The sequence below is a fragment of the Pipra filicauda genome, unplaced genomic scaffold (assembly GCF_003945595.2).
Source record: "Pipra filicauda isolate LSUMZ 115617 unplaced genomic scaffold, ASM394559v2 scaffold5_size6683894_pilon, whole genome shotgun sequence".
NCBI lineage: Eukaryota > Metazoa > Chordata > Aves > Passeriformes > Pipridae > Pipra > Pipra filicauda.
The window spans coordinates 6,466,945-6,483,565 of record NW_024104754.1 but is presented as its reverse complement, the minus strand read 5'-3'; the positions used below and the strand labels follow the sequence as shown (position 1 = coordinate 6,483,565).

The 16,621-nt window shown below is 41.8% G+C and overlaps 1 protein-coding gene across 3 annotated transcripts in view; it reads left to right on the top strand.

Moving 5' to 3' along the window:
• RAPH1 (Ras association (RalGDS/AF-6) and pleckstrin homology domains 1) overlaps positions 1–15,990 on the top strand; it is an 82,507-nt gene extending 66,517 nt beyond the window's left edge. For all 3 annotated transcript variants that reach the window (XM_039387944.1, XM_027731394.2, XM_027731400.2), the window contains 7 exons: positions 702–767; positions 2,155–2,298; positions 3,513–3,623; positions 6,343–6,441; positions 7,028–7,148; positions 8,761–8,903; positions 13,460–15,990. In XM_039387944.1, the coding sequence (XP_039243878.1) occupies positions 702–767; positions 2,155–2,298; positions 3,513–3,623; positions 6,343–6,441; positions 7,028–7,148; positions 8,761–8,903; positions 13,460–15,436 (2,661 nt within the window). In that variant the 3' untranslated portion in view covers positions 15,437–15,990. The remainder of the gene's footprint in view (positions 1–701; positions 768–2,154; positions 2,299–3,512; positions 3,624–6,342; positions 6,442–7,027; positions 7,149–8,760; positions 8,904–13,459) is intronic.
• The last annotated feature ends 631 nt before the right edge of the window (positions 15,991–16,621 follow it).

Below are 16,621 nucleotides of genomic sequence, written 5' to 3'. Positions count from 1 at the left end.
CCAAACATTTCTGCTTGGTTTAAAATATTGAACTGGCTCAACTTTATGAATATTTGGGGGTTTTCCAGTATTAGAGCTAGGGGTTAAGAAGATTATGTTTTCCATTGCCCTAATCTTTTCCAAACCGAGTAAGAGTACAAAACTTATTTAGTAAGATATGGTACCTGTGCATACTTAGATTCCCTTTAAGAAGATGAGGAGTATTTTATTTGGTAATTCTTTGTGAAAAATAAATATTTTTATTCAGCAAAACTGTCAGGGCAAGATGGAACAAAGTACATTGCTTCTGTGTGTGCTTCTTTGAATGTAGAAATAATGGCAGTATGTAACAAGTTTAAAGATCTCTGGGGTTTTCTATATTTTTATTGTGGGATTTTTCAAGTTCATAGTATTTTTATTTTTGGATGCATTGTAACAGACAGCTGTTTGATTCATGGAAAGTCAGGACAATGTCGTTGTGAGGCTGTCAAGAGTATGGACTGATTGATAGTTCTGGTAAAGGTGATTATAAGTTAGAGCAATGTATTATTTAGCAGTCTGACAGAAAGTTTCAGTTAAACTACAAAGTTTTGTTTAGTTCACATGTTGTTCTTACTTAATAGCTGGGTTTTTTTCTTACTACTACAGAAAGGAGAACAAGAAATATCATTTGGCTTGATTTCAGAATGCCTATAGAAATACTAAGCTTTGTTTTGTTACAGAACTATCTTCTGGGGAAGAAAGAAACCTCTGAGATGGCAGACAGAAATAAAGAGGTGCTGCTAGAGGTAGGCATGCCAAACCAAAAAGGACATACTGGTCATTTTGGAGCTTGAAGCTAAACTCCAGAAGGTTGTGGTGATTGGAATTGATGGACGGAGCTGAATGTAATTGTGGAAGACTGTGAATGGAATGTGTTATATTTGAGATAAATGGCTGGTTTTGTGTTCACTGTTTCAGATGCAATCAGTTAATATAAAGTTTCTATATTTAGTTTAGTATCCAAAATACCATACACAGTGATAATCAAAATGAGGTTGCCTGTAACTAGGGCTAAAACCTGTTGACATTTGTTGAACTGTCACCTGGGGTTTTTGACCTCTGGTGGTAGAGATTTTTTTTTTTATAGTATTTTCCAAATTCTTATTTTCTACAGAATTCTATAGCTCTGGTTTTAGTGACTGGTCTAAGTTAATATTTTAAATTTTGTTAGTAAACAAAGTAGTTAAGAATTGTTTCAATTACATTTAAAATAAAAACCAAATATTGAATTTTTAAAAATGAGTGACAGAAAAGTAATTATATCAAACATATTAAGCAGTTTGCAGAACCATGGACATGGAGCAAATAAAGCAAACAGAAAGCATGGCCTTCATAAGCTGAAAACTGAATGTTTTTGTGACATGGCTGAAGTGCCATAGGTTCCACTTGATTTCCAGAATAATGGTTATGATAGTCACACAAAAGTAAATATTTTGAGTATTTAATTTTGGATTAAACTTAATACAGTTTAACTTATCAGTAGCATACGCGTGTTCTTAGTATATTGTTAATACAGATTTTAATAAGGGTTTGTGTGTATACTAGAGATCAAAAAGATGCTTGAAGTCATGACATGCAGAGTTGCAATTCTACCTTATTCTTTCTATCTTCTAGGTTTATTCACAAGTCTCTGTGCTGCATATTAATCTGGAGTGTATTTAAAGCATTTTTTTTCTCTGTTAGCTCTTTATAAATAGAACCTTGACAGAAGTTCTAGTGTTGATGGCAGTTAGTAGCAGCAAAGTACTCCTGGAATGAATTATAGCTGTAGCTGATGGATGTGCAATTAGGTTTTGTGGATGCTTACACATATGAGGCTGTATCTGTAGGGTCACCTCATGACCTTAAAGCCAGTAAAGCCATTGGGGGCTCTATTACTGATCTGCAGTGGTTAGAAAATCTTTTCAGTAGCTGCTAATGATTTTTTTTTGTCATTGTTGCAATGAGCCAATGCTAAGGTGCTAAACACCTTATTACTTCTATGATTAGTCTGTAATTCATACCACTGTGTGAAAAAAAAGAGCTATGCCTGTTATGTGCTCATTCCTTAGATAAAGGATTTCAGTCATCAAAAACAAACCAATGCACACTCTATGTTCTATCTGTTTCCCAAACCACTGTGTTTATCGGCAGGAATGTTTCTGTGGAAGTTCTGTAACTGTGCCAGAGATTGAGGGAGTTCTGTGGCTGAAAGAGGACGGTAAGAAGTCTTGGAAAAAACGTTACTTTCTTCTTCGGGCTTCTGGAATCTACTATGTCCCTAAAGGGAAGGCAAAGGTATGCTATTTTAAAGCAATTTCCCTGAATTGTTTGTTGCTGGTAACTAGTGCATATGAGACTTTAAATTTTGACTTAGCTGTGCCTTTCCTAGTGCCACATCCTTAATTAAAAAAGCTAACTTTATCATAGAAATATGGTGTAAATTACTGTGGCAGCACTTGTTGTGAAGGATATAACCCCAAATTTAAAAATACAAGAAGATAAGTGTCTGCTTTTTGATGAGTTTAGGGTTAGGTGATCAGAAGTACTTGAGGAAAAATTTTTGGTGGACCTAAGAAGCTATCTTTTTCTCAAGCATAAATCAAATGGAGGACCAAATGGCACTGCAGCTGCCAATTGTGGAGTATCAGACCAAATCCACAATCAGTCTGAATAATTTCATTGGGTTTAGTTAATTCATATAAATGGGATTCTTCTTGGACCAATTGGTGCTATGTTTTTTGAAACTGATAATTACAATACCATTTCTTCAGTGTCACTGCTGTTCTGTGTATTGATAATGAGAAGTAAATAGAAAGCTGCTACAAATATATCACATCTTCAGGGTTGAACTACTGTGAGTTCAAGTTGTCCATGAATTCATCAATCTCGACAGCATCAACTGATTCTCGGGACAGGAAGTCCACCTCCCACACAGCTGGCAATGAAGAGGAAATCTCTGTCAGTGCATCAACTCCCTTTAGAGTTGAATACATGCCAGATGTTCTTTCCACAGTCTTTTGCTGTGTTAAAACAATCTGTATGCAAGTGGCCTGTTGAAATTCTGTGCCCTACAATCACTGCCAAACATCTTTAGAATTCTACTCACAGTCACACTGGAATTTGGACAACTCGATTATTACTGAGATTAAATGTAACCAACAGCTCTTAACTTCCTGGTCCACCAATCATATTTACTTTCTTCTGATACCTACTCTGACTGCACATTAGTAACCCAGTGTAAAATGTCAAAAGGCAAAATGCGGACAAAACCCAAAAAATAGACTGAATTTGAAAAAGGATGTGCTGGTTAAAAATGAAGGTCTGATGCAAGAGTTTATGCGTGGCTGTATCTCCTTCTTGTATTGGTGTTTTCTAATCAGATGGAAACTAATATTTGACCTTAGCTAGACCTTTTATTAGTATTGGATCTTAACATTAGGCTGATTTTGTCAATGTGTGTGGATTTCTTCTAAAGATATTTTGTAAATGACTATTTTTGTTTTTCATAGGTCTCAAGGGATCTTGTGTGCTTTCTACAGCTGGACCATGTCAGTGTTTACTATGGACAGGACTATCGGAACAAATACAAAGCACCCACAGACTACTGTTTAGTACTAAAGGTAACACTGCAGCAACGTGGTGTACCTTCAATACACTTTTACTTCTTCTGAATGCTTTTCATTTTATTCTCCTCTAGTTCTTGTAAACAACATGAACAGTTAGTGAACAGTTGTCACCTGTCCTCTGTGCTCCTTGTGACTTTGTAAATGTTTTCATATTGCTCTGAACTGTTTTATTTCCAGACTAATGAGCACCAGTCTTATTTAACTGTTCATCGTACTCTAAAACATACACTGAACTCTTCTTTTCCATTTGGCAACCCTATACCTTACAACAGTTTAGGTTCAGTGAGATAATATCCTTGAAATGCTAACTCTGGGGAGTTGCCATCTTCTCAGAGTGTAGGTCCAGAGCTGGGCAGAAATTTATATTAGATTCAAGTCTACCCTTGTTGCCCAATCTGGGGGAAAGGGGATGCTGTAAAGGAAGAAGCTTCTGAGTGTAAAGGACAGGTAGAAAGAAGAAGTATTAAAAACTGTTATAAAACTGGTGACCTGATCTTAAACTATGAGAATAATAACTTGAGTACGTCAGGGTTAATTGCATTGACACATCTCCCGGTTTCTCTTGACTCCCACGCAGTGCTCAGAATGGTGTCAGTTCCTGCAAGATAACTGGGTACAAAGCTATTTTAAAACACTGTGTTCACAGCAAGTAAAGTGTCATCATGGATTTGAAAATGGTGCCAGTAGCAAGAGATGGTTATAGTTGCACTTTTCCCCTCCCTGATGTGTAGCTCATGCGGTGGTGTAGATGTCAGTACATTAGACTGGTTAATATATCTGGAGTGTGTAGCTGTCCACTGCCTGAAAAAGGATTTCATCTTCAAATAGACAGGGCAACATGCATTTGAGCCCACTCTATGGTAGACACTGAATATTAAATATGGGACATGATATTCATGGAGAAAGCACACAGCTGAAACTAGAAGTATTTTCTTATAGGTCATTGATGCAGTTAATTGAATGCAGCCAAAAATGTCAGTGTTTGTAACTATTTATAAATTGCTTGAAGTCAATTGATTTCTTCTGCTTACCTGTCACTTTCTGTCCATATCATTTGGACTGGTTGATAGTGAATTATTTTTTCAGACTTGTTGACCTCACAGAGTAAAACAGACTTAAGTAGATTTTTTTTTTTAAAAAAAGTATTGCCATTCTGAGCATAAAATTTGATGGTAACATTTTCATGTCTTCATTAATATGTCGAAATTGTCCCTTAAAGTAAATTAATGGGGTAGTTGGATAACTTACACAAAGTGAAGCTGTATTTTCAGTGTGGAACTGATGAATCACCAAATTATTAAGCAGGATTGAGTTCTGCCTTCCTCAATTATTATAATGTTACATCAATGTTTTATATTAGTATCAATGTATAAAAATCACACACATTTTTTTTACTAGAAATACAGGTTTGTGCTGCAAAGATTCACTACACTGGGCAGTATCTCCCAAAACATGAACACGGACATGTTTGGGGAGAGGTGAATGGCAAATACAAACTGAAGATCCAATTCTCACTGAGGTCCAGACTGGATTTGTCTTTGTGTTCACTTCCTTTGTTTATATCAAAACTTACTCTGCTCAAGCCAGGTGCTGTGCTTATATTGTTAAATATAGCATTTGTGTGCTAGTATTTGATAATAACTCTTTGGTCCTAAATGACAGATTTTTGAGAGATTCTCTTATTTCTATACAACCAAATTTTTAAACAAGTCCAGGAAGAAGGTGTTTTGTTAGCAAAGTAATTGTGCTTATATAGACTCATTACACAACCTGTATGTGAAGGAGGCTAGAAGTGAAAAATGAAAGCGATTATCTAATAGCATAAGGAGGTCTGTTATATATATTCTATTTATGGAGATAAACATGTTCTGTTCATACTGAAATAATTGTGTTGAGAGACAACAGGATAAAATACTCTGAAAAGAGACGAAAAGTCCTCTGATATGTTTCTGAGAGTCTTCAGTAAAATGTAAATACCTACAATCATCTAGCAAAACTGTGTCACTGAACTGTAAGCTAACAGAGGAAATGATAAGAACCTGAGTATTAAGAGTTGCCCCAACAGCTGAGAGACATGTAACTTCTACAGCATGGACAGGAAGCAACTGAATAATCAATCCACCCAGAATGATTTGCAGTGTCTGACTTCTGAAAAATATGCATTTGTTTCTTGACTTCTGAATTTATAAATACAGCATGTTTTCTTTTTTATACATGCATGTGGGAGCAGCAAGTGTTTTAGATGATAGCCCTGTATCAGTACAGCAGGAACCTGGAAGGCTCTACAAACTGAAAATGGAATTATGCTTAACAGCATGTCATTTAGGGAGTGTTTGTTTCCTTCTAGGTTTTTTTTTTTTGATGTGACAAAAAGGTGAAATGTTAGTTGTCTCCCTCAGGCAGTGGGTTAGTTCAGAGGTACAGAAGGCTGGTGGTAGGTAGACAGTACTAAAGCCCTAAAATAATGGAAGACTTACCCTTTCTTAGTGTTTCAAACCTGAAATCGGTGCACACTGGACACACTGCCAATCCCTGTGTGAAGCAATCCTCACTGAAATTCACCTCCTGAGATAGTCTGAAACATTTTTAACTGGGTTCAAATGCAGACTTCTGTTGAAGAGCTTCCAACATTGTTTGTCTGTATAGACCTCAACAGCTTTCCTTGCATTCCTAGCTATTAAAGTATTGATGAGTGTTAACAATTTTCCTGCAGCACCCTCAGATCCAGAAGAAATCCCAGTATATCAAGTATCTTTGCTGCGATGATGTAAGAACTCTACACCAGTGGATCAATGGCATCCGCATTGCTAAGGTAACCTCTAGGCAGTCGTGCACTTTGTCATCAGTTGTCATCACCTGTTTAAAACTATTTACAGTTACTTAGCAAAATACATGTTAAATCTAACTTCCCTCTGTTTGACTATTCTGAACATGAACTGTACAGTCTTCTTACGTATTTCATTCCCTAGCAAAAATTATTAGGCTTTGTTGTTATAATAATTCAGCAATTGGGCCCTTTCTTCTTGTTTCTGCTGCACCCCTGTCACATGGCAAAGTTCTAACTGCCATGCATCCTGGATAGATTTTAGCCAGCTCCCTTACAGATTTTAGAAAACAGAGTTGTTTTCTAAGGTCCCCAGCTTGGCTTAGTTTATTCACTGGACCATTTCTTGCTTGATGCTATCTCTTCCAGCATAAATAAACTGTTTTTCTTTCTCTCAACAATTCACTAATTAAAAAACCCTAAAATATTGCCTGAGCTCCTTTAACAGAGAGCCTGTTGTTGCTTTCTGGAAGCAAAAAAGTGTGAAATAGAGAAGCCAGAGGTGGAGCTCAACAGTCTGAAAAGGGTACACAGACTATATACAGTTGTTAAATTTGTTTGTCGTTTTGCTTAGTATGGGAAGCAACTATACATGAACTATCAGGAAGCACTGAAGAGAACAGAATCGGCATATGACTGGACTTCCTTGTCTAGCTCCAGTATCAAGTCAGGTTCCAGCTCATCTAGTCTGCCAGGTAATAATGTGATCTATCTCCTAATACAAAGATTTTAATTACCTTTTCTATCATCTGCTGTCTGGACACTTCAAAAGAGAGACCACTGCAGGAAATGGACTGTTTCTCCGAAGTCTTTTATGCTGTGTTTAGTCTAAACCACTGACTTTATGTTTAACATAAAAACACGTAAATAGTTCTATTGTTATATTACTTGCAGTGGTGTATGTATTTGAAACACATAGTACTTTCTTGTTCACCTCCAAAGAAGAGTATTCTGATACTGAGAAGAGGAAATATAATTTTGAATTCCCAATTCCTCTATGTTTCATCTATTGGAAAAATCAAATTTGTGTTATAATGATGCATAGAATGGGCATCTGTAGCTTTTAAGCTGCTTTTGTTGACTGAAATATTTGAGATTGGAAAATGAGAGATAGTCCCTCTCCAAAGGCAAAAATCCAAACAGTTTCTTTAGAGACAAGCTTTAAAAATACTGTTTCTGTACCTGTCTGCAGTAATGTGCTCCTGTTTACCTCTCAGCAGCACTGGGACTGACTTTTTGGAGGACATAACAGTTTAAAAATTGATGAATGGTTTATATAGTGTCATTTCACTGTTCAGAGGTGACTGATGCTTTGCCAGGTTGTTCTGAACCCTCAGGGGCTGGATTAATTATTGACAATGTGCGGTAGAGTGTGAGAGTGTTTTGTCCACTGCAGACACAGGTCAGGAAGTAATGCTACTGAATTGGACAGGTTCAGAAAGTAGGCTGTGAGAATGAGATGAGCAAGTTCAGCCTGACTGGGAAGGCATCTTTTTGGCTGTGTGGTGTAGCTTGCCAGGTGTAGCAGTAAGTTCTTGGTTATTGACAATTTCTCCATCCAAGTTGGGTGTTCTTCTGTTCAAGTGTCTTTTGTAGGGAGCTGAGCCACAGCCGTCAGCCATGAGTGCTCTGCCAGAGCTGCATTCCAACCTGTGCCTAGATGCTCTTTTTTTCCTAGGACAGTTTAGGATTACACAGAAAGCAGGTACCAGGCTGAATAAAATGGTCTGGCAGTGGCTGCTGTCTTTTCAAGATATCCTGTGGGCCCAGAGCATCATCAGTGTTGGGTAGTTGCAGGAAGCCCATCATTTCTTCTCTTCTGCTGAGGAATGGGTTGTTGGAAGCAGTCTCGTGCCTTGGCTAGTGTAATTTGCCTGTCCTTGGCCTGTGTCCAGTGTTTGTTTCTAAGGTTGTGCTGGGGAGGAATGCTGGAGAGAGCAGGCTGCATGCACTGCATAAAATATGGCTTTTCCTGAAGTGCAGGAGCTGCTGGGTGTTTCAGAACCCATACAACTGCAGTGTGTTTTTACTTTGGAGTGTATCTGCCATGCTGCCATCTTTGTGTAGCTTCAGGTTTGATTGATACCAGGGATCTATTGCACTGTTTTATTTTCCAGACAGTAGTGGCTTAAATGTGAGCTAGAGTGTATGCAGTAGTTACTGGGAGCAATGTCCTTTGGTGGACATTGTTTAACAACAGTGACCAATAAGTGTCACACAGACTTGCATTATAAGCATGCTGACTTTACTCTTATATTCAGAAACATATGCTAATTGTTTCTTAATTTTTTTTTTTTTTCTGAACAGAATCTCAATCAAATCATTCTAATCAGTCTGACAGTGGAGTTTCTGACACCCAGCCAGCTGGACATGTCCGTTCCCAAAGTATTGTCAGCTCCATGTTCTCCGAGGCCTGGAAACGAGGCACTCAACTGGAGGAATCCAGCAAGGTAACAAGAAGACTTTAGTTTGAGAACCAGCACTGAACCAGTTGTACGACACAGAGTGATATACCTCTTCCACCTCTGTCCTGAGTGCATTTCTTCTCTTTTTTATCTTACATTATTGATTTACACTTCTATATAATTGTTTTTTCAGGATTGTTTTTTCAGGGAATTCAGCCTTGGAACTTTCTGTTCTTGCTCTTATTTGTGTGCACAGAAGCCCTCTGTTCTTTGAAGGCATGATACAGCCCTTCTCATAGAGTCGTATTAACTAATGTTGAATGAAGGCAAAATAAAATGATAAGCTGTTAACAAGTTGAATGAAATTCTTTCACTACGATATTTCTCCAGTTAGGTAGCCACATCTCCCCATTGTAAAGATGCGAATAACTGAGGCCTGAAGGCAGATATATCTGTTTTGAAGTACTTCAGTCGTACTTTTCACTCAAACCTTTTACTCAAAAGTTTTGTTAACTTAGGTGGAAATGGAAACAGTAACCTCAGACACAGTCAAAACAAAAGTACTGACGTTGACAGCAGCTGTGAACTTGGTATCTACTCTTGCTGGTAAAGAGTTACAAAAGATTTTAACTCACCGAGCCTGGGGCTCAGGTCTGTTGGGCTTTGGTTAGTTTTCTGTTCTTGTGGTAGTTGACTGGCGTACTTCCTGGGGAAGATTTCCAAACACGGCAAAAGTTCCACTTAAGTTGGTTTGTTGTCAGGTTCAAAGGAATCTCCAGGTTTGAGAACAGCCTTGATGTCATTAACTGTAGTAGCTACACGAGGAATTACATTGGCAGGACACTGAGAAGCTGTCTTCTGTCAAGTCTGAACCTTCCCCAGACCCCAGGTTCAAGCTAGAGAAGCAAGCTTTTTAAAACTAAAACTAAATCCATGCGTCACTACACCTGGCACTGGTGCTTCAGATAAAAAACTAAAACTAAGATAAAACATCACATTTTGAGATAAGAAAGCACGTGTGACAATGTGAAAGCTGACATGGCTAAATTCTTTGGGGTTCATAACTTTTCTGCAGTGCCTGCTGGCTTGGAAATTGTCTGATTCTAATAGTACTCAGTCCAGGAATGTAGCTTGCTAAATTGTGATCCAAGTTTTTCTACTGCATGAGTGCAACACCTGGTGTATGTCCCTCAGCAGATGGCTTGTGCATGGGTACAGGGTGCATCCTTTCTGCAGGAGTGGGATAGATGCACAAGATGAGGTACTTGCTAGCAGGTATCCGACAGAGGTGAGAGTACTGCTGTGAGAATGGTAATGTTCCTGTTTCCTCGAGTTTTGGGTTCAGTGTAAAAATCCTGCTGCTACGCTCAGTGAGCCTTTGGGCAAAAGTTTGAAGTTTATCACCATGGGGTCACTGTTGCTCTTATTAAGTCTGTAGTGCTGCTGGTAATCACTCATTTAAATAATCCCCAAGAATTTTTATGTTGTTTGATAAAAGCCATTTTAAAATTAAAATGTTCATAATACTTCCTCTTGAGGGCCATCCATGTATCAAGATTTCATTAATTCAAATTCCTTTTTGTGCACAAATCCAAGAAAGGGTATATTTCATTACCTCATGCATAACACAGGTAAATGGATCGCCCTAAAACTTCCAAAGAATCCAAATGAAATGAACCATGTAAAGGTATCATTTGAAACCATGTTAAAAAAATTCTGAGTGAATTGGTGACAAATCTACCTTCAGTGAAACTACAGTACAGGTTTGGCTCAGGGAACTTACATAACTAATAATTCAGATTGGCAGTGGAAAATGTTAGGCTGTGTGGCAAGAAAGGAAACAACTGTGTTGAAAGAATTGTAATTTACATGGGACATGCTGGTTTAGGGAGATAAGTCTCCGAACAGTTATTTCAGAGGCAGTGCTTTGGTGACCCATTAAGACGTTCATGTGGGCAGGTTGCTGCAAGTGCCAGGACGTGTCCAGCATGTCCTTCCCCTTCTGCAGCAGCTCTCTCCCACCTTGTCACCCTTGGCTCATCCCCCTCGGCAGGCAGGGCAGAACACAGCATGCTTTGGCTCAGCAGGGATGTGATGTTGATGCTGGATCTCCAGCCAGGTTGTTGCACCGGTTGGCTAGTGGCTAACAGGTTAATAATGGGTGAGTTCTGCCTGCTTTTCCCTCATTTACCAGTTGCCAGTAACTTCACAACAATTTATTGAAGCTGAAAACATACTAAGATTTCTGGGAGTTTGTCATATTTGACCTAAATTTGCTAACCAGTCCAAAGGCAATTAGCATGGGAAAAGAGATGGCAAACAGTTCAGTTGCGAAGGTTTGTTTTCTTAGGAAAAAAATAGCTAAAAAACCCCACAGTTGATACTTCAGAAATAGATACTATTGTTTTTATAGCATTTTTGAGAATTCCAGATAGTCATGAAGATGCATGTTACAAATATGAAATTGCTAGTATGTAATAAGTAATTTCTCAAGATACACAGAAGGATGTCACATAGTTGTAAGGACAAAAAAAGCACAATTATCTCTTTCAAGGTTCTTCTGTAAACAAAGTATGACTAAATATGTTTCTGGATGTGGAAATTTTATTTGATTCTGTGGAGATGGGAGGGGCTTCCCCTTCTCAGATGCACAATAGTCTTTTCCCTGTTGTGAGTGTTTAATTTGCTCACTGTGAAAATAACTGCCTTCAATGGGTATGAGGAAAACTCCCTCTTTCAAATATATCTAAGATTTAAAAAAAAATGTTTCACAAAGTGCAGATAATCCATCCACTTCATATTTTGAAAGATTGCTCTTTGCCCAAAGCATACTTTATTCATCTGTTCACATTGTTCACAGTTGGGCAGTGAAGATCATTATGCCTTAGTTTGTTTGTTAGATTTTAAACACATTATTTCAAATGGGATGCTACAACAAGCATCGAAATTCATGGTCACTGTGTCTGCTTTAAGGGACAAATTGAAGATTCTCCAAGGTCTTGCCATTCAGGGATAGTTATTCTGTTATGCCTTCTTCTCCCTCTCTGTCTGTTTTATTGCACTTTTACTTTTCCTATTGCCTTTTGCTGTCTCAGGTGTCAAAAGTGAAGCTCAGCACAACTAAAGGCAGCACACCCATGGTGCCTTATACAGGGCACAATTCAGGTCAGGTAGTGCTACTTGAAAATCCATTAACCTGAGTGATTGGGAGAATGGTAATTTACAGACTAACACCTGCAAAACATCAAGATTTCTCTCCTGTTTTGTAATGTGAACACCTTGATTTAGTTCCAGAACTGTTAATACTCTTGCCTTCCAGACCTACTGTGACAGGTAGAGGCACACCTCATGTTTGTGGTAAAATCACTGTTTGTTGTTTCTGACTCTAATCCTTTTGGTGGAGTTCTGCACATACAGACACTCTGTGCACCTGTGTTTAGAACAAAGTGATTTGCAAACCTGCTCTTGCAGTGAAAATGAGCATAGTTGGGCTAACTTATTGCAAGGTATCCGCTAATAAGGCAGAGGTACCCAGCGCGGTCAGTTGCCATGGTGGCATCGTATTTCTAATGCATGTTTCTGTGCTGTGCACTGTGCAATTCACACCTGGGCTTGTAGCCAAACCACTTCGTATTAGGAGGATGTTTATAAACCTGAGTAATGCAATTATTGTTTGGTAGGCTTACAGATTTAGAGAAACAGCTTAACTTGAGCAAAACCCTATGAGTAGACTAAAATATTGCCTGCTGCTTTCCCATTGCTCCTTCCCTTAGTCAGCTTTTCCCTGTCTTTCCTTAATTTTTCTGCTTATTGTGATAGTTGCATGTATAACTTTTCTTTCCCAACCTAACTTTCTTTTGCAGATATCTAAACATTTCCTTCCGGGAAAATTTTCCTAGGAAACCTCAGTTTTCCCTCTTTTTCCTTATTTTTTTTTCCTCACTAATCTTGGATACCAGAGCATGTGGAGGAAAAGGATCTCAATAGTATTCCTCTGTAGAGCTTGCTCTCAATATGTTTTAGAGCAGTTCAGGATTTCTGCATTTTTTAACACTGAACAGTGTAAGGCCTGAGCTACCCCATGTAAAGATCTGACAGATGCTCTGGGAGGCCGTGTGTGGTCTAATGCCAGTCGTGATGAGCTGAGTTGTCCACAGAGTCTCTTGCTCTGCCTGATGTCCTCTGTCATGGCCTGTGGTGCTCTGGAGGGGACTCAGTTTGGGTCATTATACTTGCCCAAAGGAGGCCAGTGGGTACCACTGCCTGCCCCACAGAAGTAACAAGGCTGGCATATTTTCTCCCTGGCAGTCAGCATAGCTTGGAATAGACCTGGCTCCACCTATTCTTGCCGACTCTCCCCCCTGACCTGGCCCATCAGATTGCATGGTCCTGGCTTGTCAGGTGTATGGAATTGTCTCTTGCTCCGTTGTTTTGCTAATACTTCTTGCATGCTGTAATCTGCCACTTAATTTTTAATGACAGGCACATTTAGACCTTGACTTTGTAACCTCTTTGTCTCCTTCCCTCTCTCCCTCCTTCCCTTCCTCCCTCTCTCTTCTCTTTCTCCCTTTCCACTTTCACTAAAAATCCCTTCCCCATAGGCCCGAATGGAGCCTGTAGGTCGGCCCTTTGTGTCTGTCACAGCTCCTGTGTCCCCACAGACGAAGGTGGTGACCCCCTACACAGCATCCCAGCCATCCCCTCCGCTGCCCCCCCCTCCTCCCCCGCCCCCTCCTCCCCCTCCGCCGCCCCCCCCGCCGCCCCCGCCCCTGCCCAGCCAGGCCGCCCCGTCTGGGGGCTCCCCCGCCACCATGTTCGTCAAGTACAGCACCATCACCCGGCTGCAGAACGCCGCCCAGCACGGCGGGCCTTTTGCCAAAGCTGCCGCTGCACAGCCGGGCCCCCCGCCCCCCCCGCCCTCGGCAAAGCCTCAGATCCTGGTGCCCCCCAACGGGGTCATGCCACCCCCTCCGCCTCCGCCGCCGCCCCCCACGCCGGGCTCGGCCATGGCGCAGCTGAAGCCAGCACCCTGTGCCCCCTCAGTGCCACAGTTCACACCGCCACCGCCGCCCCCCAAGATCCATCAGGTTCAGCCAAATATAAGCCAGGCCACTGTTGCCTCCTCGTTGCCACCACCACCTCCACCTGTGCCTGCCCCTCCACCTCCCCAGGCGCCCCCAAAGCCTGTCATGGCAGCTCTGCCCCCTCAGCCCAGCGGGAAGGCAGCCTCGCCAGGGGTCACACATGTCACCCCCCCTGTGACAGCTCCCTTGCCCCTTGCAATAAAGAAACAACCAAGTGTCACTTCTCCCCAGGTGCCTCCTCTGCCTCCAGCCCCTCCTGGCCCCACTCCCCCTGCAACGTTCCCAAAGCAGCAGAGTTTCTCTGTGAAGCCTCCTCCATCCCCTCAGTCCCCAGTGCCATCAGTGGTGAAGCAGATAGTTAGCCAGTTCCCACCTCCTCCCACCCCCCCTGCCACTGAGCCCCAGCCTCTGAAACCCCTTCCACTGAGTGTGGCTCCACAGTCCCCTCCAGCAGTGAAGGCAAAGCCCAAATGGCAGCCTGCTCCTGCTGCTGCTCCCTCACCAGATTTCCCCCCTCCTCCACCAGAGAGCAGTTTAGTGTTTCCTCCTCCACCTCCTTCCCCAGCTTCCTCTGCAGGTTCTCCCCCCCCTGACAAATCAGGGTCTCCAGTCAAAAAGGCCGGCAAGACATCAAGCCCTGGAGGGAAGAAACCGCCTCCGACACCTCAGCGCAACTCCAGCATCAAGTCCACAAGCTCCACTGAGTACCATGAGTCCAAGAGGCCTTCAGTGGACCGCCTTGTCAGCAAATTTGCACACCCACCAGAGCCGTCAGGGTCTCCTTCCAAGGAGTCATCGCCTCCTCCAGCCCCCCCAAAGCCAGGAAAGCTCCACCTTTCTGGGGTGAGCCTGCCCATTGTCCTTCCACAAGGTGGGATCCCAGCCAAGGCTTCTGCTCCGAGTATATCTGGAAAGGAACCTGTGGTTGAATTCCCTTCACCACCGTCTGATTCAGACTTCCCACCACCACCACCTGAAATAGATCTTCCTCCCCCACCAGTAGAAATCCCATCTGTGTTTTCGGGCAGCACCTCCCCAAAAGTCGCTGTTGTAAATCCCCAGCCTCAGGCGTGGTCAAAACCATCTGTGAAAAAAGCCCCACCACCCACACGCCCCAAGCGGAACGACAGCACCCGACTGACGCAGGCGGAGGTCGCAGAGCCACCAGGGCCAGCTGGCCCTCAAGTGCCCACTTCACCCAAGTCCAGCCTTAGCGTTCAGCCAGGATTCCTGGCAGACCTCAACCGGACGCTGCAGCGGAAATCCATCACCCGGCACGGCTCCCTCTCCTCCGCGCGGATGTCGAGGGCAGAGCCCACCGCCACCATGGACGACATGGCCCTGCCTCCGCCCCCGCCGGAGCTGCTGGCTGACCAGCAGAAGACGAGCAGCTTTGGGGGCAGTCATATATCTGGCTATGCAACGTTACGGAGGGGGCCGCCCCCAGCACCTCCCAAAAGGGATCAGAACACCAAGCTGTCACGGGACTGGTAGTCAGTCCCGAGGGGCCGCTGCTCTCCATGACTTGTGGGCTGCTCTGTGATCAGCCAGCCTGTGATCTTGCGCACTTGGAGAGAATGTGGGGATGTGGATGATAGCCCCATCAAAAGAGGTGATCTCAAACTGCAGCTAAGGCTAAATGTAAAGACATTCCCCTCTCATGGCTAGGCTAAAAAAGTTGAGGGGTTGGGGGTGTTGATATTTTATTGGAAAAAGTGAGTAGAGAGGTATCGGCTTCATCCTTTCAATTTCTTTTACCCTTCTTATGGATTGGACCAAAACCCCATTTTCGTTCTTTTTCTGCATTTAGGGGCGGGGGAGGGAGATAATTTTTTTGTAGTGTCTGTCCACGTGAGACATGTTTGTGCATGTATTATAAGTGTAGGTATATAATATATTGTGATATATTTCGTCGCAATTATAGAAGATAACCAGAATGTTTTTGTAGAACCGTATTTATTGTTTCAGTCAGTATATTACCTGGAATCGGACTCTAACTGGTCAAATCTTACCACAAAGATGGAGATGTAGGGGGCACTTTAAAGAAAGGAAGAAAAAAACCAAACCCATGAACTTCTCAGCAGTTTGTGGTGGGTAAATGGTGCAGAGCCAGGGGTGTTCTGCTAGTAACTGTACATGGTCCATTGATTGAAAAGTACAGATTCAACATACCAAAACATTCTGGTCATAATACTACTGAAAGTGAGTATGCTCTGAGGAAAAAAGTAGATTTTATATATAGTGGGCTGGAGCCTCCCCCTCCTCCCAAATAGTTTAAAAATATACACTGCTACAAATTCTTTCAAAGTTATTTGTCCATGCAGTTAAGTAGGATAAATATATGTTATTCCAAAACAGTATGCATTCTAACTGATGGTAGGCTCGATCATTTGTTTCTATGGCTCAAGATGAATGAATATATTTGTGTTAACCCCTTCTGAAAGCTGCCAGGACTCCTGCAGTCGAAAATCCTGCCAACCCACAAGGCTGACCCACGCCGATCCATCTCTTATCCGTGTAGTTCTTTCCTTGAATGAACAGGTAGGTTTCTGTGGAAAGGGTTCTGTTCTCACACAAGCATACACAGCATACAGTCTCACCTGCTCTGTGCCTGAGAAAATGTACTATCTTTACAAAAACAGGTGTCTGGAAATATGTAAAGAAAGTATTGTTTATAAT